This window comes from Cucurbita maxima, unplaced genomic scaffold, assembly GCF_002738345.1.
Source record: "Cucurbita maxima cultivar Rimu unplaced genomic scaffold, Cmax_1.0 Cma_Scf00004, whole genome shotgun sequence".
NCBI lineage: Eukaryota > Viridiplantae > Streptophyta > Magnoliopsida > Cucurbitales > Cucurbitaceae > Cucurbita > Cucurbita maxima.
In genome coordinates, this window is record NW_019272020.1 from 3,294,201 (window position 1) to 3,321,617 (window position 27,417).

Sequence of the window (27,417 nt, forward strand, 5' to 3'; positions counted from 1 at the left end):
TATAAATGGGTGAAGAAAGGAGAGGAGTCTTGGTGGTGAGGGTTTGATTATCTTGAACTTAAAGTCAAGTGGTTGGTCCATGGATGGAGAAGTGCTTACCTCCAATTAAACCCAGAATTCATCATAAAGAAACGTTAAGAATGACTTTTGTTGTCTCTTTCCCGTTGCTTTTTGCCACCAAATACCGTTGATGCGGCATCGTTTTGGAATATTGATGGAACCTTTGAACTCGGGTCTATTATTCTGTCATGGTCCATCTATTTGGACCCAAATGAATCCATGGGTATCAAAACACGTGGGCTGTCCTTTTATGTTGGACCAAAAGGATCCAGGCCCAAATCAGCTCTCTCTTGTTTTGAATATGCTTTTAATTTAATTTCACTTTTCTTCAACCTCCTATCAAATTAAATTGCAACATCTGGTTAAAATTTCAATTTCAATTTCAATTTCGTTGGCCTAAACCATAAATAAAGTGGTCCATTGAACGTTCATATGTGTATTTATGACGTCTAAAAATTTTCTAACAAATAACAAAATCCCAGATACACGGATACTGTTCTTTGCTTTGGAAAAGTAAGTCCTGTTTCTGAGTAGTTCAGTAACTTTCTCAAATGGAATCTAACGGGCGCACATATTCTGTTCTAATATGATTGAATTGTCAATAAACACAAGATCATTACATCCAAATCACCCTTATTTTCTTTCTCACTGCGGTGTCTCTTTATGCTACCTTTGGATCTCAGAAAAAGGTTAACCGGGGGAAAGAAATTGTTCCCAAAGCCAAAAGCAAACAAAGCAGGATTCTTTCCTCACGTTTGGTGAAGAGAGACAAAAGGTAAGGCTGGCTTGGTTTGCTAATTTTATTCTCTGCACTTACCTCTTGCTTCCTTTGCTGGGGCCAAATGCAGTTTCAAATTATTTGAATTTTGTGTTCAAATCTTTTAGGCTCTTTTCCCAACCGAAAGTCCATGTAAATGTCCAAGCATATGTTAGGGAGAGGTTTCCACACCCTTAGAAGGAATGTTTTGTTCTCCTCTCCAACCGATTTGGAATCTCAATCCACCCCTTTGGGCCTAACGTCCTCGCTGGCACACCACCCGGTGTCTAGCTCTAATATCATTTGTAACAGTCAAAGAACACTGTTAACAGACATTGTCCGCTTTAGCCTGTTATATATCACTGTTAGCTTTATGATTTTAAAACGTCTCTGTTAAGGAGAAGTTCCCACATTCTTATAAGAAATGTTTTGTTCCCCTCTCTAACCCAGGTGTGATCTCACACATACGGCTTCAATGGGGAGTTCCTTTTTTTCTTGTAACAGTAAATGACCAGGTTGGAATTCAGGTGAAAGAACAGCTGTGGACAAGGCAAAGGCGTCTCACAAACAGGAAGTTAAAACATCATGCATCCTTTTAAACAACATCAGAAATAAGGTAATCCCTTACATCATCTGTTAACAACTAACAACCCATTCTAATCAATCATCCCAAGTTGACCATTTCTTCTTCATGAAATGATTGAATTACACACAGTAATACATATCATTACCAGAATCATTGTTTTTTTGACAGAAATTAAGCAGAAGAGAGATATAGAGAGAGGCACAAAACACGAGACTTGTTTTAGCAGAAAAAAGTTACATGATAGAGCATGCATTTGGGTTGTCATCACTGAACATGTTGCTATAAGGGTCTTCATATTTGGTAACAGAAGCAATAGTGACAGTGTGCTCCACATTTCTGACATACCCTGGTGGTGCCTTCTTGTCATATGCCTGAGCAATGTAAGGCTGCGACGCTAAGCTGTAGGGAACATATGGCCATATCTCCGCCTTCTTCCCTGTGGACTTTGCCTTCTTCAGCACCTTGATTGCGTCAACATACCCTGCTACTGTCACCTTCTGCTGCTTCCTGTTTATCTCCACAGATTTCACCCCTTCAAAGGTAGAAAAAAAAAACACTTCATTTCGTTAGCAATCTCCCTCTTGAGATGGACAAGTTTAGCTAGTAAAACAGAGGTGTTTCTTTAGACATACCACTGAGTGAAGAGAGGGCATTCTTGACCTTACGTTCACAGCCATCACAGTCCATTCTGACCTTGAGCTCCACAGTTTGAAGCTGTTTCTTCTTGTTGTGTCTATGGCTACTACCCACCAAATCTGACAAGTACTCCAAAGTCCCACCAACACCCATTTCGCTCTTTAATCGATATAGTTGAAAAGGGAAAGGTACAGAAGCTCACAGGAGCAAAACCCAGAGGAAAAAGGAAGAAGACAGTGTTTGGACAGTGGGGAAAATGCAAAAGTCAAACTAAGTTGAAGAAAAGAATGCTTTCTCTGCGTCTCGCTCTGGTTTTGAGATGGCTACATGAAACAGCCTCCATATTATATAGGCATTTGGGTGAGGGATTGAAGAACAAAGGCAAAGTGCTGTGTTTTGGTTGTGGCCCCCCAATCACCAGAAACAATCTCTCTTAGGAAGCCTGGTTTTTTGTTGCCGTGGACGTCACATTTTTACTTGAAAAGGGCATGATTTTTTAAGATGATGAAGTCATTTGTTTAATGTATAGGTATTTTTACGTAGTAGTTCAAGTCATGTCGTCCGATTGTCAATTTCACAATTTTAGAACATCTCTATTAGAGAGAGATTTCCACACCTTTATAAAGAATATTTCGTTTTTCTCTCCAACCAAGGAAATGGATTCCCGAACAATCCATCTTCTTGTACCTTTAATTTTGGATACAAACCGCACTCTCTTTCTTTCCCCTTTATTTATTCTTTTCAATGGAACAACTTTTTAGAATGGTAAAATGATACAATTATTGCTCTACATTTTACCTTCCATTTCCAAATTATTATATCAACACAGCTTCTTGAGTTGCTTCATACATCCAACGGTGAAAAACTGTCAATCACATTATGATGATTTCATCGAATAATTTCTTCACGTATACTCTTTTTTTTGCTTCTTTTATTCTTTGTAACAATGTATTAACCCCTTCTTAATAATTTCTCTCTAAGACGATGTTTTATGATTTAAATATATCTATGAAGTTGGAAGGAACTTTCGGTATGATTTGATTTTGGAACGCACTTAAAAGAATAGATCATATAGATCATAGAGACATGAATTTGTTTAAGCTCAACTTAGGCTAATTGAGTTGAACAAACTTCCCAAGCTTTAGGAAAATTCTCTTAAAATGAAAGGTTTGGTTTTACCCAATGAATAAATGAAGTCCTTTTTGTAATGATTTGATTTTTAACTTTTTGTTCTTTTTAGGAATTGGGCTTTTTGGCACTTGATTACTTGATTTTATAATTTACTTTTTCAAAAAGATCTGAATTCTTCGCGACATAAGTATCTGTTATTTCCATTTATTACTATTTTCATATCATTTTATTACTATTTTCATATCCTTTAAGATAAATTTCACACGATTTAGGTGGCTGGGTGGGGTGGATTAATCAAAATATTCTTACATCTAAAAGGCCCAACTGTTCTTGTTTGTCCACTGATAACCATAATGAAAATTTGAGAAGATTTGTGATTGGAACACTGAAGCTGAAGCTGAAAGACAAAGGAGTTCCCAATGTGTCCCAACAAGATATCCCAACTAAAGGTAATATATATTCGTAAAGAAAAACATGTAGATAGAAGGTAAAGCTGCTACATAACCAAAAATGCAACTAAAAGATCATCAGCCCCCACTGGATGGCTCATATAATGTCCAAAAATATATATTAAAAAAGAAAGAAAAGAAGAAGAAAAAAAAAGCCACTGATGCAGCTTGCAAGGACACAAAAGATCTACATGTCCTTGCTGAGGGGGAGATGTAAGGAGACGACCTTCATTTACATGTAAGACTTGGATAAGCTCAGAATCTACATCACACACAAGTCGAAACAAGGCAGAGTACCAGAAGAATCAGGTGCGGCAATCTGATTGAGTAAAAGCTGGATGGGATGATGCAAGGGGCGGCAGCTGATGGTTTAGAGGGGGCCCTTCCAGCTATGGCAGGAGCCACCGCATGTCCCCCTGGAGCGCTCTGTTGCTCATTGGCTGGTAATGGGTTTGGTGGTGTCTCTTTTGCAGGAGCAATGGGCATTTCCTTGTCATTACTGAGATCTTGACCTTCGACATGGACATGATCGAAATGAGAATGGAACTTCGCAATAGTATAAGGGGGAAGAGGATACTCCTAATCGTAAACCCAAATATAGACTTGTCTCTAAGAGATGAGGTCAATAAGTCACGTGTTAACGAGCGTTATGATCAAGAAATGAGTTAAAGCCATACTTTCATCGAACAAATGAAGGGATATGCAATGGACAATAAAAATAACCAACCCATATCAAACGGAGCCAGAACAAAAATGGTGCTTAAGACAGATTTCACAAACTTTCTATAGGTCTATCATGCACAAGATGGATCGTCTGTTAAGAGACCGCAAATTCATGACAAGTACTAGGAGTTGGAAATCTTACAATTTGCGCGTGACCAACCCAACTTCAAATTATCCCTATCGAATACCATCCGGTATCCTGTCATGTAATTTTCTGCATAAGACAGTTTTCAAGATTACCATTTTCATTAGATGTACAACTTACTATGCATATATAGCACATCATATCATATGATAGCAATCTATATTTGAGGAGACATTGTGAGCTTACGTCCCAGTATTCCAATATCTCCATCAGCAGGTAGTATAGAAAAACAAAATCCAGCCAGCCCCTGTATCCATAGTACCATTTTAGTATCAATTTCACTACTACGATTCCAAGTTTGATGTTTAAGGGTACTTTTATGCCCGCTAAAAGTGGAAACTATTCACTTAATGGCTAATTGTGATGAATTTCAAAGATCAAGTCCACATCTTCACCCACAATCACAAAATCAAATCATGTACACTTGAAAATTCTCAGAAGGCAACTTCACCTACCTGATCGCCATAGATAGGAAAAACAGGATCATGAACCACAAAGCTATTGTTTAGTGGGAACAACAATGTCACAGATGGAACCTTTGGCATTGCGTCTGTACTGTTGGAAAAAACCGAACATTAACATTAGACATGCGCAAGGAAGGGAGATGTAAGGGAAAAAAGATCTTATAAAGATCTTCCGTCTCATTGATGTCACCTGATCTTATAGCAATACTTCCAAGGATAACCTTTAAAGGAGACGGTGCTTGTAACATTTAACCTTTTATCAAACTATAAAAAGAAGAACTGGTTAAGGACAAACGAACTACAAATTAAGTACAACGCTCAACTACAAAAAAGAATGTACCTCCATCACAATATTTTCATATGCTTCCTCTGGAAGATATGTAAATGACGTTCCACTATCAATCAATGCTTTAAAACTTGTCTGCTTGAGACACGAATTCCCAATACAACATGCTTCCACCCCGACAATGTAGGCTTCACTGAGAGATTCAGGTATGACAAAAACTTCAGTCAGCATATATACAAACCATGACCAAAAACATGAAGATAATATAGTATGGTAATTACTATTTCTCATCTAACGGTACAAATGAAGTCATTTGTTGACTTGCTGGTCCCTCGTCCCCAAAAAAGATTCTGCCAGATCCATCCTCATTAAAACACAGTGAGAAAGAGTTCGGTACTAATCCTTCTTTAGCAAGGGAACTAAGAACAGAAATTTCCCCTAGCCCCAATCCAAAAAGACCATCTGGAGCCACTCCACTCAGATAACCGCCGCTTTGTTTCATACCACATCTGTATTAGAGAGCAAAAAAGAGTAATATAAAAACAGCAACCTTCCTCATTACTGCAGTTGACATACAGAGAAAAGAACTAGAGTTACAAAATGTAGGATCAATGGGTCATACCCTAAAATGACAGGAGCCTGAATCGTACAATTAGAGGAATTCTCACAACCGGATGAGAGATGCAATACATCCTGAATTAGCAATCCTGAACTAGAAGTATTTTCAGTGGTGTAGTCAATAACATAAGGGCATGACTGCTTCGGACTTTGGCAGCTTTGGCCTGAGTCGCACAAATTATGGCTGCAAGATATATGCTTGCTCGTGCTCGACTTGGATGGACGGTATTCATTGAGATCTTTATCCTGCATTATAAATAATGCCCCAAACATGAGGGAGCAGGAGCACCTGCCAATCAATCATCGGAAATAAGTGCTAAACTTGCTGTCTTATTAAAAAGACTTCATAATCCACGAATACATTTGCGCCAAAAATGAGTTAGCCAATCATTTTTCTTTAGATGCAATGACAGAGCCTTTCATGTCCGTTTCCTATCGGGCACTTTTTTTTTTGTCCGTTGGAACCGACCATGGCTTTCTTTTCCGCAAAAAAGCACTACAAAATTTTGAATTCCACAACACAATGTGTCCAAGCATATGTCCCTTACTCCAACGGAACCGAAAAGGCAATATGCTTGGCGATAAAGCAAACCATGGATGAGAAGTAATTGATGGCTATGTAAGAAAGAACATGTTCTGAAAAGCAGGCCTACCAGACTGCCATAGTAACTTGCAGACAAGGGAGCACATTGTATGCAATCACAAGGAACCCAAAGTAGATCACTCCCAGCATCCAATGCGACCAGAAATGAAACACTCGGTGTCCCGATATCGATCCAGGTGTAATGCAACCTATAAGAAGTAAATAACAAATTGATTTATCAATTGCAATATAAAGCATTGCAGAGAAATCAAGGCGTAAAAAAAAACATGGAAGGAAAAAAGAAAAAGGAGAAGGTATAGTAATGGTGACCAGCCAAAGTCATTTCCCAGCTCAATGGTTTTGCTGCCTTCAGACGGGAAAAGCCACTGAAACCGAGAGCCAAGCTTCATCTTCTGCCTCTGGAAGTCACCACTCACAAGCTCCTGATAATACTCCATGCTCCCCTTCTCAGGCCACGAGGCTCGTACACCCGTAGTACTCCCTGAAACCCTAAACGCCTTCATATCCTTAGAGAACCGGTGAAGTAACCTCGATGTGAACGTAATTGACACCACCTGGTGAACGGCAATCACCATCAGCAGCAACAAAATCAGATTCCGAAGCGACATTGCAGCTCAGTTCTTAAGAGGACGAACGAAGTAGCTCGAAGACGAGATCTGGAGCTTCAGAAGCAACCTGCCAACAATTCGGAGCCTCAATCACCACGGGCGTCCAAAATGAGAAACAGAAACAGAAAGAAATCGATGTTATGAGCAGAAACCCAAATAATGGAAGAGAGATCGCAGAAATAGGCCGACGAGTTCAACTGGAAGTTGGAAACAAGAAGTGAACTGAAATGTAAATAAGAAGCAGACAGAGAGAGAGATAAATACAAGAGAGCGAAAGAAAAAAAAAAAAAAAAAGGAAGGCGACGAGGACGACATGGCGCATCTGTATTACACGCGCTCTGTGGCGCGTATTTTTACTAAATCATTTCCACTGTTTGCGCGCGCGTATGAGAGGTTGTCGTTTTCTATAGCACCGTTGGATACATTTCTTCTGGCTTTTTATTTTCTTTTTCGCAATTTACTTTTCAAAATGTAAATATGGAAATATGCTTTTGTAATTATTTTTTACATTTTAAATAAAACAAAATATATTATTTTTTAGAAACAGACTCCTATTTTTAGTTTCACGTATTTGGTCTTCTAAAACGAAATGAATTACTTTGGAGAATAAAATATTCAAAATTATTTGCTTTAATAATAGAAGTTTCCAACTCATTTAAAACATTTTTTTTTTTAATTTTGTTTAAAAAAAAAAAAGGAAGTATTCTGGTTTGCTATGAATCATAAAACACAAGATGCTATAAAATTAAAAACTTCAGAAAAAAACGAAGTTGCAACAAATATTTTGTTAAAATTTGTGAGCTTTAGTGAAGTTATTTAAATAGTTTATTTATACATTAATTAATCTAAATTTATTTAGAACTTATATTATTCAAAACTCTTACATCGCACAATTAAGTTAAAAAAAAAAATAGCTATAAAAAGATGAAAACACATACCTCAATTATTAACAAAAATCACCACAAAATTAAATAGACATCCTCATGAATCCCTTCATGAAGTCCTAATGAAGACAAGACTTGCTAAGGATCGTCTTCAGTCAAAATGCCAACTTCTGGTAGGTATGAAATCTACCGGTCATGTATAAAGGATTGATTCAATTTTTAGATATATCCTCTAAATAGTAACACAAATCAAGTTGAAACCATTTCGAAAAAGAATAATTACTCGTTCGAGAAGATCCCAATAGTTCAAAACACAATGTCCAGAACATATTTATCAGAGTTCCTATGCATACATTTTTATAATAAATCTCTTACAAACTGAAAGTTACATAATTACATCATACATTACATTTCATCAAAATTGACAAGCATTTGAAATCAATGAAATACAGTTGAGCAAATTTTCTGTCCATTTTTTCAACCCAGAAAACTAGTGAAAGGAAATTCCAGAGAGATTTTTTTTTGACAAATTTCTATTTATAAAGTAAAAGAAAAATCTGGAGAGTATACTATATACACTATCGTGATAAATACCCAAAATTGAAAATAAATTGAAAAAAAAAAAAAAAATCATGCCGCAGGGGAAGAGCTGGTCTACTACTTATGCAATTGTTGCTTACTTGTTAGACCACTGAAATTCTATTTCCAAATTTCGAGGACCACTTTTGCTTTCAGGCAACAGGGTGTACTCGCCGGCCACCGCTCCCAGCATTACAACTTTGTCGATTTGAATCGTTACTTTTCCGAAGGAACTCTGTTTTATTACACAAAGAGAAAACTAGTTGTAGAACCTTCATACAGAAAAAAAAAAAAAAAAAAAAAAATTAATGAAACTTACCTTCCCCATTTTGCTCTTGTTCTTGCAAGAAATATGAAGCTTTTGGCCTTTTGGTGGACTCTCGAAGGACCATGCAAAACTCTCATCCCACTCTGGATTGGGACCAGTTGATACAATCTGACCAAGTTTTAAAGGGAGGTTACAGTTTAGAAATCTGAGAAAATTTGGGAAAATGATGAAAGAGAGAAAGAAGAGATGACAATATTGGTTATAATGGAATGAAATTAGAAGGTGACACAATAGTTATAATGAAGCAAAGTCTATATTGACAATAAGCTAGTGTGGAAGGTTTTTCTCCTAAATCTGTAACATTAAGAACAGCATGGTTAGTGTTGTGCAGAGACAACTTTTAAGGAACACTCTTAGCACCACAAATTTTCTCCTGAAACCGTTTTGCTAGCAAAATTTTAGAAGACATTGGGGCATTTCCTCGATGAAACGTACAAAAACAAAATTGTTCATATGTAGTGGTATATATGATAAATTTGGGATACTGCACATGCAACAAGAGAAAGAAACCACATTGTTCCAGCATACGTGAGATACCAACAGATTAAAGTTCCCAATAATTAGAGGAACATAGCAATTATCATTAGCTATATAAGTTTCCCTTCCATGGAATATTTATAAGAAAAGTGCAAAAACAATGAACGAAAGGAATATACAGAAATGAGTATATTACCTTCGTTTGCCTGGGTGGAGTATTGCCAAGGGTGAGCTTGCAAAATACGCTAGGATTTCCTACTGACTGCTTCATATTGTTGCCACGTTTGATTATTACTAATAATGTTCCAGGCAAACACTGTAACAAAAACTCGGCCTTCTCCTGGAAACGAGGAGGGCCTGACTGAATTAAATACTGAAGCAAAGGGATGGCATCTGCAGCAGCAACAGACTGAGCTCTTGAAACCTCAGCCGGACAAGCTGACCAGGCTTGCCTTAAAAGAAATAGGGCATCTAACGCAGCTTCTTGAGTTGCTTCAGTACCAGTCTTTAAGGATGTTACTAGATGAGGAATGCTGAGTGTAGCAGGCTCAGTAGCTCTCAATCGTGGGAAGTTGCTAAAAAGAGAATTTAGGGCTTTCAGGTATTCCTCATTCACAGTTCCGGTGGCCCACAAGTCCTTTTCAATAGCAGCTGCAAGACCAAATTGTTACAACAATATATCTTCCGGGGCAGGCAAGAAAAGTTTATTATGCAAGCGTCTACAAAATTGTTCTAAAAGCTGATGATTAATTCTAGAGTGCAATCTCATAACATAAAAAAGGGGAAAACATCCAAAACTATGAATGTCATTATGCATGTACGAGCATGTGGGGGGTTGAGGGAAATTACCAGTGATGGCCCTAACTGTTTCACTGGATGCGTATTCCTGGATGGTATGATTTGAGAAGAGGAGTTTTACAAACATTGCAGCCTGAACAGATGTTTCCGGATCACTGGACCCAATTAGGTCCAATACCACCTGAACACCACCAGCCTCTGCAACTGCTCTTTTGTTTGATCGACTGTACATAACAAGATTTTGCAAAGCACATATTGCTACCACTTTCATTTCTTCTGTTGGTTGGTCTTCAAGTACATTGACCAGAGCACGGCAGGCTGAAACAGCATCTGTGCTTCTAGCAAGACCTTCATTCTGGAACAAATCACCAAGTGCCAAAGTTGCCAGCAACCTAGGCTGTTGAGCTTGAGTTTGAGGATCCAGGAGATACTGGGATAGTGGTACAATTGCAGATTTTGTAACCTTGGTTTCTCTGATCTTCACGTTATTAAGCAGTATTTCCAGTAGTCTAGCTGCAGTTTCCTCGCATTGATGGCTTCTCAGAAGTTCCAACAGTGCCTCAATTGCACCACTTTCTGCCATTGCTTCAGCACTCGTTGCATCATCACTTTCAAGCACAAGCAGAGCATTCAGTGCACCAACCACCGTGCTTTCTAATCCAGAACGAAGCAACCTGACCAACACCGCAACTGGCACTTCCAGATAAAACTCTGAACTGAACTGTAGAATACTGGTTAAAACAGTGGCAGCAGATTCCCACAGTGAATGAGGAAGTGAAGGATCAGCTTGCAGAATGACTTTGGATAACTCACTGACACCACCTTCTTTTGCTATTTCATTTGGCCACGTTAGTGCAATACTAACAAGAGCCTTGACAGCTCTCTGCTGCAATATTTGAATACCAGAACCAAGTACTCGTATTAGAGGACCAATTACTTGCTGCGTAACTGAATTCTTTTGCAAATGTTCTTCCATAAGTAGGTGTGATAGAAGCTCGGCTGCCAATTGTTGCACGGCTGGAGCTGGGGAGTCAAGTAAAGGAATAAGGGGATCAATAGCTTGGTGAGAGGTCAATGTGTAGTCAGCACGACATTGAGGATGCTCTAAGATATTAACCAGAACCTGCAGTGCACTATGCTGTCCATCAGGTCCAAATTCTTGTCTTGTCAACAATAGGAAAAGGGGTTCAACCACTTTCGCAGCAGATGGTCCCTTAGCAATGCTAGCATTATTAGTCAGTATACGAAGCAGTTCCGCAAAGGCTGAACATAGAAAATCAGGCGCTTCAAGGAGGATATCTAAAATGCTTTCAATTACTCCAGCTTTTACCATTTCCATCTTACAAGCAGGTCTATCTTTACCTAACTTTACAAGTGCTCTAGACACTGCTTCGTGAAGCATGTAATTTCTTCCATAGAGGAGCCCTACAAGAGGGATAACCGCTCCATGTGCAGCAACTAGTTCTGCTAGTTGTTCATCATCAACAAGTTTATCCAAAGCACGGACAACTGATAGCTGAGCAGGACTAAACTCAGTCACAAGAAGCGAAACCAAAGGCTCAACACATCTTGCGGCAGCCACTGTAGATCGGATTCTTGTATTTCCAAAAAGTACACAGCACAACTCAGCAGCATCTCCCTTCAAGTCCATTGTACAATTTGTTGATAGAATTCTGCAAAGGACATCGATTGCATTCATTTCAACATCTGCAACTGCAAGGGCTCTTGATGGGTTTTCACTTAATAAACGGACTAAAGCAGCAATGGCAGCATGTTGCTCCCTCTCCAAGCCAGTACTGAGAATCTCAACTAAGGGCTGCACAGCTTGTCTGGAAGTTTCAGCATTTCTAATATGATCAGCAGAAAAGAGGCTCTCCAATGCTTTCGCAGCACTATACCTCGCACCCCTTCCACCCAAACGCAGAACTGCTACAAGCTGACTGACAGCACCAAATGCAGATTCATGCCTACGTATCTCAGAACTACTGAATAGAATTCCTAACAAATCAGTAGCAGCCTCTTCAGTTGCATCTTGTGGTCCAAGTGAGAGATATTTGGTCAATGCTTCCAATGCCCCTGATTCTACCATTACAATCTTATTTGACGGGCAGTCTTTTGCTAGCTGGGTCAAAATTCCAAGGGCTAGAAAAGGTGCTCCTGGACGATCAGGAATTGGTTTGAGCAAATCAACAAGAGCTGGAATTGCTTTCCGAGAAGTAGCACCAGTCCTTATGTCATCTACCCGAAACAACCTCTCTAAAGCAACTTGCTCAGGATAGCGAACCAGCATGAATTCCTCTGACAACTCAAGAAGATCAAATATATCAGCATCTGCACAGCCAAGTAAGGATATTAATCCCCCTGCTGCACCAGAGTTTGCAACTGACAGCAGGGTACCCCTGCTACCATTACAAACTAGACTTGCTATGGCCTGGGCTGCAAAATATCTATTTGCTGGCTCCTCTGATTTCAGTAAATTTGCAATCACTGGTATAGATTTCATGGTTGCATGTGCTCGTATTATATCCCTGTCTTGAAATAGAATTGCAAGCAGTAGAGAAGATATCCATATGCTGCTGTCTTCTTTAAAGTCCATCTGTGTAAAAATTGAATAAGCAAAAAAATTAACTGCAATATTAGAATGAAACCACAGGGAGTAAACTACCAAACAAAGAACCATGAATTATGGAAGAAAAAAAAAACTAAAGATATTATCAATTTGAGTAATATAAAAAACTATCACATGTTTAAATTCCATTGAAATGCAACAAGAAAAGATGTAAGAAGTTGATACCTGAGCGTACTGTGAATAATAATTGGATATTCCATCCGTGAGAACTTCAACTGCTCCAGTCTCCATGATCACAGTCTTACTTCTTCCATCGTGACAGGCAAGAAGACTGAGTAGCCATATTGCCAGGCTGACCCCATAAATAACAGCAGTAGCTTTATTGGATTCTGTACCATCGGTATTTTCTTTGGCAAGTCTATATATGCTAATAAATTCCGTATCAATATCACTCTGATTACCCAGAGTAGAAGACTGTGAAGAGCTTAATATTGCAACAAGAGATTGAATGAGTAGACTACATGAATTTGATGCTTGAAGATCTTCCAACAGCCTGTGGTGATTAACTTTAGCTGCACATACGAGAAGGGCAGTCCCTCCAATCTTGACCTTTATGTTTGTGGAATTGATCACCCTCCTAGAAACAGAAGCAATACATCCAGATGCAGTAACTACTTCTTCTCCTATAACACCAGGCTGATTCCGGCAAAGTCGAGCTAATACCTCAATAGCCTTGTCCTGTAGTATAGGAGTTGCATCAGTAATGGATGCAACAATTGGAGAAATGCTTTGGGGGAATTCAGCCAAAACCGCCCATGCAGGCTTCATATGCCCGCCAACCCCTTCAGACCTAGATAAAATAGCAAGTGCATCTAATGCTTCTGATGTGGAAACAGTCCTGGTGTCTGCAGATCCGAGAAATGAAACCAATGCGAGGACAGTTCCTGCACTATTCACACAGTCAGTGATGCTATGGTCAATTCTGTGAGAACGAAGCAGGCGAGCAATTCCTGCTGCTGCAAGTGTCTTTCCAGACATTGTGCCTTCACGCAAAACCCTAGTAGCAGGAAAAATAATTTCTTCAGTAACTGCCTTCTCTGAAACTTCACTATCGAGTAGAAGATTTGCCAGGGCACACGTTGACAGTTCTGCAACTTCCAGAACGGCAGACTTTGCAAGCACAACTAAGGCAGACAATACATCTCTAGCAGCAGCAGCCACTTCTTTGTTCTCCTTGATTGAGAGAAATATTGCAGCAAGGCAGCGGGATGCCTCTACTAGAATATTGTCAGATTCAACTTTAAGTAGCTTTATGACTGATAAGAGAGTCTTAATAGCAATGCTACTTTCACGCAAGTCTTTCCGGATTTCAAAAATTCCAGCTAGAGCTGATGCAGATTTGGCTTGTGTCTCTTCTCTATTAGAACTCAAAATTTTAATCATCGTCTCAATCGCATCATTCGCAGCAGTACCTTCACGCACTATATCATTAAGGGGGACCACAGAAAGCATACTTCTAAGAGCATCCAAAACATAGACTTTAGATTCTGGTAAATCACTGGTCAATAATGCAGTAAGCTGACTGATAGTTGCTGTATCAGATTTATGAATCAAATGATTCAAAGTCTTTGCTGCAATTTCTTTCCCATTAGAGCTTCCATTCTTAAGCAACCACAGCAGTGCAGGAACAGCATCAGCGCTTTCAACACATGCACGTATGTCTTCACTGTGATTGCATAAGTTTCTAAGAATTGTTGCAGAATCTTCTTTGGCCTTTGCAGAACCAGATTCTAGAATTTGAACTAGGGGAGGTATGCCACCAGCTGCAGTTATAGCCCACTTACTCTCATCATTTTCGTTTGATAAAAGACAAAGCAATGCAACTGCACATTCCTGTTGCTGCTCCGATGAGAGTCCAAGAAGTGAAATCAACAGCTGAACCCCCTCACGGCCTTGAAGGGCACGCCATAGACTACCTTCATTATTGCAAAGGGTAAGAAGGGCTCTTACAAGCTCTTCCTGAACTTCATTGGTTGCCATTGTTATCAAACCAACTAGTAAACGTTTTGCATCAGAATTTGCAAGTTTGACAGCAAGTATGCCATTCCCATACAAACTAGCTAATGCTTCTATGGTCCGTTCCTGCACAAGAAAGGTTACACGAGATTTGAACTGCTTTACTAAAGTTTGTTCAACAATTATAGGATCTGATGCTCTGGTGGATTCTTCTTTGCTATCATATATCATAAGAGCTGATGCTAAAGCCCCTAATGTGTCGGCAGTTTGAGTAGCTGATGTGCATGCCTCAAGGCTTTGTCCAAGGCTTGAGATGACATAAGACAAACCCCCTGAAATATTTGCTAAAGCACACATAGCATTTTCCTGCAATGCCTGAGCATACTCACCCTGCATGAACTCTTTCGAGGGAGCTATTGTTGCATTTATCAAGGCAGGAATGCCATTTGAACTTGCTATCTCACGGCGTGCATCTTTGCACTGAGCAGAAAGAGATTTAAGAGAACCTGCTGCTTCTGCTCTAACAGAAGCTTCATTACCAGGTCCTATTAATTTGAGGAGCTTTTTTGTAGCCTCTGCAGCCAAAACCTTGGAACAATAGGATGCATCTTCCATCATCACATGTGCCAGGAGAAAGCACACATTTGCCTGTGTATTTGGCTCTCCTGCTGCCAATAAATTCACTAGTATGTCTACACCTCCAGCATCAATAGTTGCAGACCAAAATCCCTCAGTGCTGCTTGAGAGGTTCCTTAAAGCTCCAGTCAGTAAGCTAACAACATTTCCAGATTTGAGCCCGTTGTGTAGCAGCTCCCAGAGTACCGGAACAACTCCCTCAGTCGAAAATATTTTGGATCCAACATGATCTCTAGCACCACCTTGGGAAACAGCATAAATGGTCTTTGCAGCAGCAACTTGACCCTCCGAAGAGCTTGATTTGAGGAGACCAAGCAATGGGGGGATGCATCCTCCAAGTAGAACTTTTACCCTTAATTCATTTTCCTTGCACAAGGAACCTAAAACAGTAGCAGCTTGTATTTTCACCCCGAGGGATCCTGAACGGAGAAGAGTAACTAGTACTGGAACTGCTTGAGAGTGAGATCCAACAGCACTGAATGCACTCTCACGTGTATCAATAAGTTCCAGCAATTGCTTCAAAGAAAATTCTTTCTCCTGCACAGAGGAGGAACTCTGCCGCAGCTGCTCGATGCATTGAGCAACACTTGCCAGTGTTCCATCTGGATCTTCCATGCTATTGCGATCTCTGCAAGATATATGATCAAAGTATGTCATCTGGGTATATTGTTCAGGGATACACAATTCAACAATAACACTAGTATTTCACTACTTGGATTGACTTCGACACAATACAAGACTAAATTATATGCTACAATCATTTACTGTGGGATTTATTCATCATGTGCTGTCCACATATAACCTATATACACAAATTCAATGAAAAGGTGGACAAAAAATGGTGAAACTTCTAGAATAAATGATGCGTGCAGTTGCCATGTATAAATAAACTCATATTGGTTATCAAAAGAAAAATTAGTATTCCAAAAATCCCATGAAATTGCAAAAGGAACAAGAATGATACAAACAAGGACAGCCAATAAATAAAAATATATTGGTTATCCTCAGAATATGCATCTTTCAAACGTACCATGAACTTTTTTTTAAAATGAAATAAATAAGCATTAAACTCTGATTTTACCTGGAGCCCATCTTCATAAAAGAATGTGGAGTTGGAGGCTCTGAATCGTGAATTTTTCCATCCATATTTTTTTCCTACAACAATTGAACATAGAAATGATTACTAGATAATGTAAGATGTACCACAAAAGCAAGAGGTAGACTACTTCTAAGCACATATAGAACTTTCTCCAGCAGCTCATAGCATTCCCCCCAATATATAAACAGGGGTAAATATTAAACCACTGTATCAAATTAAAGTAGAGATCCCCAAAAACACTGCATTGAATAAGGGTAGCTTTGAAATTCAATAAACCAGTACAACATTAAGCTCAGATAACCAATTAACTAAATAAGCACAATCGTGGGTCAAGAAACCAAACTTCTTGATATGCACCAGTATCACACATGCTCACATTTAAAACAATGAAATAACCATTTTCATAGGGACTCCATGCAAGAATTGGTAAAAAAAGAAAATTTATTTTACGAATCTAACTTCAGTTCACACCAGTAAAATTGAGTTACATAATTGACTTGAAGAGAGAATCTTGACAACATTTAAAATGTGAAGGCCACAAACTACCAGATCATTAGTAGGATGACTACTACCGTTGCTGGCAGATAGTCTCCAAGTTAGTGTTGCCGCCAGTTTTCCTTCCGTTTAAGATAAATGAAGATGAAACAGAATGTTCGAATTCTTCAGATCTATGAAAGAAAGACGATTAATAGCATAGCAGCCTCCTGCAAAACAATCATGAAAAATCCAGATCAGTTACCACGATTAAAATATCGTGAATCCAAACAACATTTGATTACACTTGAACCGTTTCCATGCAACTAACAAACAGATAACAAAGCCAGACCAACAGCGATGCTTGAAGTAGCGGTTGTAAGACTAATCGAACCAAATAACGGTATGCAAGATTAATGTGCAATTGTTTTCACATCACGCCCCGATATATATAAACAGCCTATACTCCACCGGCCACGCGTCTCCGCGGGTAACCGAATTACATTAAAAATTAAAGGCAGAAATGGAATCAAATCCAAGCAACTTAAGCCCACAGGATATAGATTTACATAAACGCCGACCAATTCAAATTAAAATGAAGCAGATCCAGCAGCAAAGAATCAAAGTCCAACTGATTTACAAATCAGTCAAACGAGTGTGTAATGCACAACACACATGAACCAAATTATAATAACATTCGCCTAATAATCCAGAAAAATCCTCAAATCAGAGCAGAATTTCACTGAAATTTTTACATCGTGGCCAATACAACCAGCTCAAATCCATTTCACGCAGCAGAGAGAAAACGAGAGAGAAAGGACCAACCTAAGAAGAGAGTGCAATGGAGAAGCTCTTTGATACATCCACCAGTTTTCTTACAAGAGAAGCGAGCATAAAGAGAGAGTGAGAGAGCTTGGCCTCAGATTTTTGTTTTATTTTCTCTCTCTCTCTCTCTCTCTCTCTCTCTTCTTCTTTCCGCTAAAAATGAGATTTACGTCTTCGAATACACATAAATTGCAATGGAACCAAGCAGGAGACAGCGATGAAGCTTTATGACCTTTTTCCCACAGCCACACTCTCCCTAATACACCACCGACAAGCTTAGCCGCCGGCTTCCTGTCTCGGCTCGGCTCACCTTCGCCCTTTTAAAAGAAATTAATTATTATTATTTTACTAATTAAGTTAGAACAAAAAATAATAATAAAAGGAAGAAAATCGTTGAACTATTAAAAAGTATTAAAAAAAAAAAAAAAAAAAAAAAAAAAAAAAAAAAAAAAAAAAAAAAAAAAAAAAAAAAAAAAAAAACAAGAGCTTGGATTGAAAAGAGACCTATCTCTCAGGAATAATATATTTAATGATATAAAAAGACAGGTATTGAGGACAGTGAGAAAACACCTAATAAAGCTAAAATAGATAATATAAAATTTGTGTAATAATCCCTATCGGCCAACTGAAATTGCACAGGCCCCAACCAAAATGCATTACTCATGCCAAAATTGAACCCACAAAAAGTATACAATTTCCACTTGTAATTAAAGGTTTCTATGTAAAAATAAATAAGTTGGATGTACATATGGGACAAATCAAGTTTTATTTTTACGTAATTTCCAGATCTAAAAACTATACCACATTGCTTTTAATGACATTATGAGTAGAAATTTAGGCAGTATTGGTGGATATTTGTTGGTAGTATCATCAGATTGGAATGATTGGGACTGTGTAGCAGCTGCTATGATGTTATGAACAACAATATTCTTTGCTAATTTATACTCCTATTATTTGCATTTTTTGCATCTACTTTTTAGCTGAGCTGTCACCTCCCATGTTCCTTCTGTTCTTTTGCTACTCCCTACCCATGCCCATGTTCCATCATCTTTATCTCTCTACTTATGCATTGTGATTATGATGCTAAGGGTTCCATCAAAACTGTAATTTGAAGTCATCTCAAACATAGTTTAATGTATTATAAATGTGTAACGATCTTCCAAGCTTTTTTGAAGAATCCAAAAGGACCCGTTACTAATGGGTCATCTTCTATTGATTCAAGTATGGATCAACTGTCACCAAAAGGGGACCGGTTTTAGTTGGTGTGGATATAAAAAATTTGAAGTGTTTTTAAAGCAATATCAAATTTTAATAAATCAAAACTTCAACTTTACTTTACCCAATAATCCCATCGTTTCCTTTATAAAGCGGAATTCATTAGGCATACCCATCGATTTCATAGTGTACTACAAACTCACTCCAAACAGTTTCTAAAAACAAATTTCTTATACTCTTAACAAACTCAAATGTTTATTAAACTGAGTTTCCTAGACTAGATCCTCTATTTAAACACACAAACTAGACTTTGATTCCAAACTCATGTCCCAACCGACCCCTCAAATAGTTCCTACATTGAGAATATTTTCCTCCATTTTCTAAAAGGTCCGACGAGAATCATCTATTTCTAAATAAGACTATTTTATTTCTTAGACAATTTTTTAATGGAGGATCTCAAACATGGATATCCTTTGAGAATAACGAATCGTAATCGAAAGAACCGAAAGCAAAATACTACCACCAAGGTCCCTCCCCAACCCCCGTCAGATCTGGGATAACCACGAATCATGCTTATAACCAAACACATTAAGAAAAAGCAAAGCTTCTCGAAACTAAGCAGTAGAAGAGCATCTCACTGAAAACAAGAACCAGGGATTTGCAATTAACCCACTTCCACAAAAGGTTGCAAATATTAGTTTGGCCTTCTCAAAAGTGCCCGAATGGCTGCAGTTGCTTCTCCTGGCGCTGCATCCAAAGTAAAAAAAGTTCTTAACTTTTTTTTTATTAAGGTCAATACAGAAAGAATGGTGCTATCCAGGAATTGTGCATTCCCGTTACTTGAAAACTCATGTTCTTTTTTCCCTGGGTAACTCCAGAATGTCAGATGCCCTATAATAGAACCTTCAACGAAGAGATTCGACATGCAGCTAACAAATATATAGTACCAAAAAAGCACAACCAGTGCCTGCATACCAGCGACGGGGATGGCAAATTACGTTGAGGTCTTAAGTAAGGCTGATTGATGAGGCATATAGTTGAAGCAAGGTAAGGGCTTGCTCCGTGATGGCTCGATTTCTTGCTTGCCTTACCCAATCATGAACCATCTCTTCTGCTTTTGTGTCTTTAACACCTTCTTCCAGAGAATGTGCTGCTTCGGCCAAGTTTCCTTCAGCCAAGTAGGACTCCACTCGGTTGATGATAGATTCAATCCCAGTACCAGATTGATCGACCTCGCTCACCTGAAGGAGGTCAAGGAAATTTCAGAAACTACAGCAACAGAGAAGAGTAAATGGGATATTTAAAGTTCTTTCGGATGTACCTTAATCCAGGATGCTACATAAGCTAAAGAATGCGCCAAAATGCCACCGCCACCAGGTGGGATCAAGCTCAAGTGCCGTAATGGTGCTTTTAGCGCATCAAACTGCATGCAGGGTGATGGATTAGCCAGATACTTTCGCATAAAAGATGAACTCGACTTTATTATCAAATAGAAAATACTGTAAATAACAAGTAAACACAATTGAACAATATTCCATATGACCAATACCAAACTTACCACAGCTATTCAAACACATTTTCACTAAATTTTTGTTTTAAAAAAACAAAGAATAATTCGTAAACCCAATACCAAACAGCACCAAAGTTTCCCAGTAAAGAAATGACACTGATTATACATTGGTAATTTTTTGAGAGAAAAGTATGCTAAAATTTATCTTCAAACCAGGAAACATTAGTGTACCTTTTGTGTTATTTGTAACAAAGTATCTGAGCCATGATTCAATATTTCTTTAGGAATGGATGAAAGGACCAGCTCTAAGTTTGAATCTTTGTCGATGCCTTGAAGATCAACGCGTAAAGCCTCTATTTCAGCCTGGATTGGTAAACCTCTTGAAAGAGCATCTTCAAGTGCCAGTGCCCCCTATAAGATTGATAACTTATAGTTGATTAAACACTTCAGGACAAATTAGGTAGGCTGTGCACAAGTAAAATATAAAAAATGAATTACAACCATTAAAGTTCCCGAGACATCTTGCACTTGAGCATAATGCTCGTTTATGGATTTATATTTAAATATAAATATATAAGAGAACTTTCTTAACAAATGAAACACAAAAGAGAGGATTTAGAAATCCTCAGAAAATGCCAAGAAGTTTATTAAAAATACTTTAGTCTGATAGGAACGGGGATTTATTTATCAAAAGATACCGAGTCAAGGGAAGATTTAGAGAGTTTCCTCTCTCTCCCAAGTATAATTCTCTCACAAGATGATTAGGCAAAAACGTACCTCTCCAGCTCCTTACTTTCTTACATTATATATTTCTCCATCCAAAGCTCATTCTCACTATATTCTCATGGTCACATCCCTAACTAACTAATAACAAATTATTCCTCACACGCCTACACTTCCACACATGCTTAATGGGGATCTACCACAGTCAGCACAAATAACCAAAAGTGGATAATTACAGAAATCTCAACATAGGAATCTCCAATTTAAAGCTTATAGCCTAGCACATTCACCCTTGAAGCCACAAAATGAGATAAAATGAAATTGTTGAAGCGAGAAAACTACGGCAAACAATTTTACAGAATCAAAACCTACCCCTTCATTTTTAGATCAAACTCAAATCTTATTTTCAAAAGGAACTCCACAAGAGATAATTTTGCAAACCCTTTTTTCAAAATGTTTTGGAAAACAAATACTGTTTCCAAATGTCCGCGCCCCGCCCCCCCCCCCCCCCCCCCCCCCCCCCTTCTTTTTATATTTCTGAAAACATACTGTTTTAAAATTTTCTAGAAGACATACATCAGATTTGCATCATTTGCATGCGAAGATGTAAACTGATAAACGGGATTAAACCAGGTGTAGAAACTTCCAGTTTAAAAACGGCAGCTACTTACTAGTAAAGTAGCGAACAAAATTTCTCCAAAAGTAAGTTAGACTTCAGTTTCTTCTGCTACTAATAGGAAATGTAAACACCATCAATAAGTAGGAGTACGACTTTACCAATGCAAGCTTCTGAGCAGAGTGACTATGACGAGCTTCTTCAGACCTTGCATAGAATGCCATGCACAGGGCATTTATCTGCAAAAAGAAGCGGTAAGCAAAGTCTTGTGGGTAGATTTTGCCTGGATTCAGGCCAATAGAGTTCATAAAATAAAAAATGGAAAACAAAATGATGACCGTAAACAGCACCAATAACAGCATGACCAAAGACATGGAGAAATGTTGGAACATTCACATCGTTAAAATAAAAGAAAGATGAAGAGTGTGACTAGTCTGGTTCTTGTCTTAATCAGAATGACATTCAAACAATATTTCAAAAGTGAATATATGCATAAACATATATATGGACCAAAAAGAAGCAATAAGGCATTAGGCCGAAGCTCTTGGAGCAAGTATCTCCTTACATATATGGTAATAGATTTATTTCCAAAGTTGACCTTACTTATAGGGCCAGGCCTCTTCTTACACTTGAGACTGGAAAAGCTGAGAAAAGACGTCGTTACACTAATATACAGCTGACAAGTGTCTTCATTATTGTGCAAAATGAATCAAGCAATTTCCATAAAAATCACTATGCGCATCTTTCATCTTTTGAAGTAAAACGTCTCCCTCAACGATGAGATCGTACATGTTGAACTGTTTTTCTTAATGTTATGAATGTTATCTTTCAAAGGAGGTCAGTTAGATCCTATAATATTCATAACTTTCACTACTCGGATAGGCATGGTGTTTTGAGCTCAGATAAATCAATTTGTGCAAGATTACTTACATGAAGATTTGCTTCGGCTATCTTTTCTATTTGGGCAGCCTTCTCACTCGCAATTGCCGCAGCTAACTCTGCTTTTGCAATATCTTGAAGTTTCCTCAATTTCAATTCTTCCTCATTTTCCTGCAATGAAATTATTGTCAAAACGTCTAGGTAAAGGATCAGAAACTTGAGCTTGTTTGTTGTCTAAGAAACACTCCCACCTTCTGTTCAAGTTCCTTCTGAAATTTTTCTTCCAATTTCTCTTGAAGTGACTTCAGAGCAGCAGCTGCTTTTGTTCTTTCTCTTTTTAACTCCTGAGAATGATGAAAACCCCAAGAAGCCACAAATGAGAATGAGAGGAATACAATAACAGTGTATCTATGTAACTTCTCTGTGTACTTGATATATCTACAGGAGTGTTCGCGGGTGTAGTTCATAAATTGGGAATTCAACCTTGTCCAATATAGCAGCCTCTTCTGCATGCATTAGTTCCCTAGCCCGAGCATCCCTCAATTCTTTTTCCATCATTTCCTGTATAGAACAAAAACATACATCACAGTTAATAGATGTAGATAGTCGCATTCCATAACAATAACAAACATTGAAACATGTACGATACACAGTAATCTATTACCTTCAATGCCCTCATTTCATCAGAAAAAACACGGTAATCCAGCTCAGCTTGCCTCTTTTCAGCAGCATGAATAGCTTGTAAGAAATCAATTACCAATTTCCCATCCTTGGATATGTAGCCATCATTTAACTCCTCAATTTCAGCAATTAAAGCCTGGCATCTCGGAACCAAAAATTTAGATCATTACTAAGATTATTGAATTCCAGCAAAATGAACATACACTGAAAAGAAGGAAAAAGTAAACGACCTCTGTTTCTTTGTAAAACTTGTTACTTTTATCTTTGCCATCACCACCCAAGGAAGTCATGCCAGCCTCGTCCTTCAACTGGTATGCCTCAAGAAGAGAACATGGCTGCTCTATAGCTTCATCTGTATCATTCAACTCCTGAATAGAACACCAGCAAAGAAAAATTCACTTTAAATTACACATCTTTCACTAGAAGTGAATATATTTAAGAAACAAAAAGGTCAGACAAGATATCCTATGAATTTAGAATGTTTAATACAAAGGAATCAATCATCCTCATCAACCTTCATTTCTGGTCCAAATACATCGAGGCATGGGCTTCTCACTACCAGGTATTCTTTCTAACTTGCCTTCTGTAAAAAACGTTTGTTCAGTAATCTTTTGTATGACATTGGAGTGGTTGAATACTAAGACGGAATTGCCCAAATGGATTCGGCTGCTATATGATGTGGCAAATCCATCCCATGCAATATTTTCAACTTGTACGTTTCTTATTAATCCAAAAGGATCAAAGACATATTCTATTTTCCCTCTTTCTGCAAAATCTTCATCATACTTTAGAAGAGCTTTGAATCACAAGAGACAACGACTTGATTTTGTTTCTATCTTGCTAACACAGGTTTCATTTTTCACCCATGTATCAGAGGTAATGGGGTTTGACATTAAATGTTAAAGTGTCTTTCTCTTGTAAGCTGTTCTCTGGAAGGTTAAACTTCTGAAGAAAACTAAATTTTTTGCATGCTCAATGCCTGGTGGTTTATAGGAGGATTAACGCTATACATTTCATTCAAAGGTGCTCTTCTTTTACCATTTACGTACATTCTATAGTGGGGGATGAAGAGGATCATCATATTTTTTGGATTTTCCCTTTTTCCGTAAGGATTTTGTTTAGGATATGCAATTGTTTGGTATTATTTTGGCCCTATCTCATAATTTTCATTCTATAATTGAAGAAGTTTTAGTCGATCCTTCAATTTGAGAGAGAGAAATAGACTATTGTCGCGGGCAGTTTCTTAATCATCTTAAGATATATTTGGTAGAGAGAAAAGTAAGGGTTTTTAAGACTGGGAAAGATCCTAGGATAAAGTGTGGTCAGACTCGAAATTAAGTACCTCCTTATGGATTTCTGGTTGTAACATTTTTAGTGATTTTTCTCTCATTTCAGTTACCAAGAATTACACCAATTTTTTCTAATTGTTTTCCTTCTCGTGGCCCTATCAAGGTGTGGCCTTTTTTCTATATGGCACCTGTTTACTCCCTTCCCTGCCTCTTAGTACAACTTAATTACTATTAAAAAGAATTTGTGTTATGCACGTGCATTTTATAACTTTAACCTTAAAAGCTACCATTATATCAACATTTGATCAGAACAGATATATTTCAGTTACCTTCAGTTTGGCTTCTGCACTTGTATCTTCTTGTGGTGGTATTCTGACATCAATTTGTTCAGGTGCTGCATCGCTCTTGCTAGACATTGGTGTGGCTTGAACTTCCTCATGAGGCTGATCCCTAGTACTAGACTCCGTGCTTTGCATGTCCAAATTTACATCTGTGAATGTTTTAGATTCTAGATTCTTGTCCTCTACTTCACTGATGCTTTGTCTGAATTCTGGCAAGTTTTCCTCCTCGGTATTTTCATGTGGCATTGTCCTGGAACTGTCTTGAAACTGACTACCGTCTTGCTCTTCGCCTGAAGCTTCAAGATGAGGAAGGTGGCCATCTGTCTTGACCGTCTGCTCAGTGGACTCCACAATGGGATTTAAGCTCTCAGTTTCTTCTGTAACACTATTCAATGTTTTGGTTTCTTCTCTACTGGATGAATCCGATTTCTGCACCACCAAAGGTTGGACATTGTCTGAATCACTTATCTGAACAACTGTCTTAGTTGACTCTACAGATCGATTCTGCTCTTTACCGCCCGTTAGTTGGTCTAGATAGCCAGTTTGATAAGCTGCAAAAACAGCAGCACCAACAACAACACTGCCAAAGACAACTTTTGGGAAGGAATTTCCAGACTTAGGTGGCCCATTTGTAAGTTGTGGTTTTGGATTTTGAGATGAAAATTCCCTTCTTGTAGAAATACACGGGGATGTATGCCAACATTGCACCTGCAACAAAAACCTGTCAAAGAATCAGAAAACATTTGTAACAGTAAACCATTAAACGAAAAACAAAATCAGGATTATATAGTTTGGTTTCATGCCAATATATTTTACCATAGACTAGTTTTGCAACACATGCAGTTCGTACTCCCATTTGATTTGTCTCACCGTTCTAAGGCAAACTAAAATTTATCATGAAAATAGGAACATATAGCTTTAACATTCTTTAACACTGTAAAGTAATTATAACAGCAGATGAAAATATCGTATACATAGCAACTTTGCGTGTGAAAAGATCTCCACGTCGTAAGCTTCCGCTCAAATGCATCCACAAGAACATAGACGAAGAATCACGTGGATGTATATGCTTATAAGTCGAATACACACTTTTCCAAATATCTGTTTGTAAATTATCATAGCGCCTGTATTGTACAAAACGAATTCTGATCGCAAAAATGAATTTAGGGAAGTCTTATACGCGAAATTCTACTTGCCTGGGGTGAAATCTTCCTCGGAGTCCTTCCAGCAGATTGACGAGATGATAATTCCAGAATTGACCTGCAGAAAGTGATGCGATAGAACGGTTATCTATAAGCATCAGCCACTGTAACTGAAACCAAGGAAATCCAAGTTCAGACCACATGGCCATTGAAAGTAATTATTCTCTATCAACACATCATATTTATGAGAATGCCAATTAACCCTCGGGATATTAAGGAATAACAAACTGCCAATTTTCAACCAATCAAGAAAACGCTGCACTTGAAGGACAACCGAAATTACTAATTAACAAAGAACATTAACATCATAAGCAAACTAAAACGGAATTGATACGTAGTTCAGGAGCATTCCGTACCTCCGCCACATAGCTTATAGGTATTCAGTGAAAACAGCGAGCGACGAAGATGTTTGAGCGAATAACCAAGTAAGCGATTAAATGTAACTTGGAGAATCGGAGGTAGAAAGTCCGGCCTGGTAGGAGCGTTGAGTTCCGGGCTCGAAGAATCAAATATCGCTTGGCCGGAGAGAGATCGCCGGAAACGACAGGAAAATCCGATGGCACCGGGATTTTACCGCCTTGTTAGATGTGTCCGTAGGTCCGCGTCGCAGCAAGGAATTCTTCTCCGAGTTGTAATAGCTTCTGCTAGGCCCATTCCTAGGCTTGGGCCTTGAGCCCAATATATTTGAGTTTAATATTCGCACTTGAAGGTTGATGAGCTGGGTTGAGTTTGGTGGGTTTGCTCTGTACAACTTGGTGGTCTTATGCTTTAGATTTGGATTGCAAATTCGATGCATCCAAAACGATTCTTTAGGAATGGTTATGATTCCAGTGTAATTGATGTTATGTTATGGGCAAAAGATACCCTCCCAAGCGTTAAAAGGCTCACAAGACATCACTTGACATGCCCGATCTAAGTTAAAAACTCGATAAATTGAACCATATGGTGAGATTAGCCACCTTGGGCTAGAGATCACGACACAAATGAATTTTATGCACCAACCCTATTACAAGGTTCTTCATAAAGGGTGGGGCCTATTTCATACTCGAGCTCACTTAAAAACCCCACATGCCTCGATATGAAAGTGTGGTTGGCAAAGCCTCGATAGATCACCCCAACTCGGCCGAAAGAACTAAGAATGAAGTTGAGATAATTATTTGATATTTATAATTAAAAAAAAAAATGTTAATATTTATATTCATGTATCCA

At 38.3% G+C, this 27,417-nt stretch overlaps 5 protein-coding genes and 1 long non-coding RNA gene across 11 annotated transcripts in view; 1 reads left to right on the forward strand and 5 right to left on the reverse strand.

Moving 5' to 3' along the window:
* The window catches only part of LOC111478507 (vegetative cell wall protein gp1-like), a 446,768-nt gene that overhangs the window by 144,290 nt on the left and 275,061 nt on the right, over window positions 1–27,417 (forward strand). The gene's annotated exons all lie outside the window — the stretch shown is intronic.
* On the reverse strand, window positions 386–16,993 carry LOC111478524. The gene is made up of 3 exons (XR_002717490.1): window positions 16,736–16,993; window positions 8,002–8,005; window positions 386–396 (listed from the first exon to the last, which is right to left on the reverse strand). It is a non-coding gene; the product is annotated as an uncharacterized LOC111478524 (long non-coding RNA).
* On the reverse strand, window positions 1,375–2,369 carry LOC111478512 (heavy metal-associated isoprenylated plant protein 23). The gene is made up of 3 exons (XM_023122804.1): window positions 2,036–2,369; window positions 1,537–1,935; window positions 1,375–1,472 (listed from the first exon to the last, which is right to left on the reverse strand). Exons 1-2 carry the CDS (start codon window positions 2,190–2,192, stop codon window positions 1,637–1,639), a joined length of 456 nt encoding a protein of 151 aa, XP_022978572.1. The 5' UTR covers window positions 2,193–2,369; the 3' UTR covers window positions 1,375–1,472; window positions 1,537–1,636.
* Window positions 3,534–7,330, reverse strand: LOC111478432 (aspartic proteinase-like protein 1). 3 transcript variants are annotated; one of them, XM_023122685.1, is made up of 11 exons: window positions 7,220–7,329; window positions 6,769–7,134; window positions 6,509–6,647; window positions 5,860–6,101; window positions 5,519–5,746; window positions 5,292–5,430; window positions 5,142–5,215; window positions 4,943–5,042; window positions 4,674–4,734; window positions 4,485–4,556; window positions 3,852–4,131 (listed from the first exon to the last, which is right to left on the reverse strand). In XM_023122685.1, the coding sequence occupies exons 2-11, from the start codon at window positions 7,065–7,067 to the stop codon at window positions 3,887–3,889; spliced, it is 1,599 nt and encodes a 532-aa protein (XP_022978453.1). In that variant the 5' UTR covers window positions 7,068–7,134; window positions 7,220–7,329; the 3' UTR covers window positions 3,852–3,886. The 3 variants fall into 3 exon arrangements, with proteins under 3 accessions (XP_022978454.1, XP_022978453.1, XP_022978457.1); XM_023122686.1 differs by having other exon boundaries at window positions 3,534–4,131; window positions 6,769–7,330; XM_023122689.1 differs by lacking the exon at window positions 7,220–7,329 and having other exon boundaries at window positions 5,860–6,144; window positions 6,769–6,929.
* Window positions 8,273–17,944, reverse strand: LOC111478409 (protein CELLULOSE SYNTHASE INTERACTIVE 1). 3 transcript variants are annotated; one of them, XM_023122647.1, is made up of 8 exons: window positions 17,753–17,944; window positions 17,026–17,157; window positions 16,436–16,509; window positions 12,928–15,982; window positions 10,185–12,729; window positions 9,532–9,986; window positions 8,850–8,966; window positions 8,273–8,765 (listed from the first exon to the last, which is right to left on the reverse strand). In XM_023122647.1, exons 3-8 carry the CDS (start codon window positions 16,498–16,500, stop codon window positions 8,628–8,630), a joined length of 6,375 nt encoding a protein of 2,124 aa, XP_022978415.1. In that variant the 5' UTR covers window positions 16,501–16,509; window positions 17,026–17,157; window positions 17,753–17,944; the 3' UTR covers window positions 8,273–8,627. The 3 variants fall into 3 exon arrangements, with proteins under 3 accessions (XP_022978415.1, XP_022978413.1, XP_022978414.1); XM_023122645.1 differs by having other exon boundaries at window positions 17,000–17,157; XM_023122646.1 differs by lacking the exon at window positions 17,753–17,944 and adding an exon at window positions 17,683–17,745 and having other exon boundaries at window positions 17,000–17,157.
* On the reverse strand, window positions 19,556–26,821 carry LOC111478418. Of its 2 annotated transcripts, XM_023122665.1 has the most exons (13): window positions 26,565–26,821; window positions 26,203–26,266; window positions 24,995–25,714; window positions 23,607–23,744; window positions 23,360–23,512; window positions 23,179–23,256; window positions 22,947–23,039; window positions 22,747–22,866; window positions 21,978–22,055; window positions 20,709–20,888; window positions 20,289–20,390; window positions 19,943–20,208; window positions 19,556–19,714 (listed from the first exon to the last, which is right to left on the reverse strand). In XM_023122665.1, exons 1-12 carry the CDS (start codon window positions 26,573–26,575, stop codon window positions 19,975–19,977), a joined length of 1,971 nt encoding a protein of 656 aa, XP_022978433.1. In that variant the 5' UTR covers window positions 26,576–26,821; the 3' UTR covers window positions 19,556–19,714; window positions 19,943–19,974. The 2 variants fall into 2 exon arrangements, with proteins under 2 accessions (XP_022978433.1, XP_022978432.1); XM_023122664.1 differs by having other exon boundaries at window positions 19,580–20,208.

Bases quoted from the DNA above. Each gene is read 5' to 3' on its own strand.
- LOC111478512 (XM_023122804.1), bottom strand. From the start codon at position 2,192: ATGGGTGTTGGTGGGACTTTGGAGTACTTGTCAGATTTGGTGGGTAGT. The intron at 1,936-2,035 runs GTATGTCTAAAG...CTACCTTTGAAG, and splicing joins TGCCCTCTCTTCACTCAGTG to GGGTGAAATCTGTGGAGATA.
- LOC111478418 (XM_023122665.1), bottom strand. The intron at 25,715-26,202 runs GCAAGTAGAATT...TTTTTGTTGCAG, and splicing joins CGAGGAAGATTTCACCCCAG to GTGCAATGTTGGCATACATC. The intron at 23,257-23,359 runs GTAATAGATTAC...TGTTCTATACAG, and splicing joins ATGAAATGAGGGCATTGAAG to GAAATGATGGAAAAAGAATT.
- LOC111478432 (XM_023122686.1), bottom strand. From the start codon at position 7,067: ATGTCGCTTCGGAATCTGATTTTGTTGCTGCTGATGGTGATTGCCGTT. The intron at 6,648-6,768 runs GTCACCATTACT...TACTTCTTATAG, and splicing joins CTGGGAAATGACTTTGGCTG to GTTGCATTACACCTGGATCG. The intron at 5,747-5,859 runs GTATGACCCATT...TCTCTAATACAG, and splicing joins CAGGCTCCTGTCATTTTAGG to ATGTGGTATGAAACAAAGCG.
- LOC111478409 (XM_023122647.1), bottom strand. From the start codon at position 16,500: ATGGATGGAAAAATTCACGATTCAGAGCCTCCAACTCCACATTCTTTT. The intron at 12,730-12,927 runs GTATCAACTTCT...ATTTTTACACAG, and splicing joins ATTATTCACAGTACGCTCAG to ATGGACTTTAAAGAAGACAG. The intron at 8,967-9,531 runs GTAATATACTCA...AAACTTGGTCAG, and splicing joins CTCCACCCAGGCAAACGAAG to ATTGTATCAACTGGTCCCAA.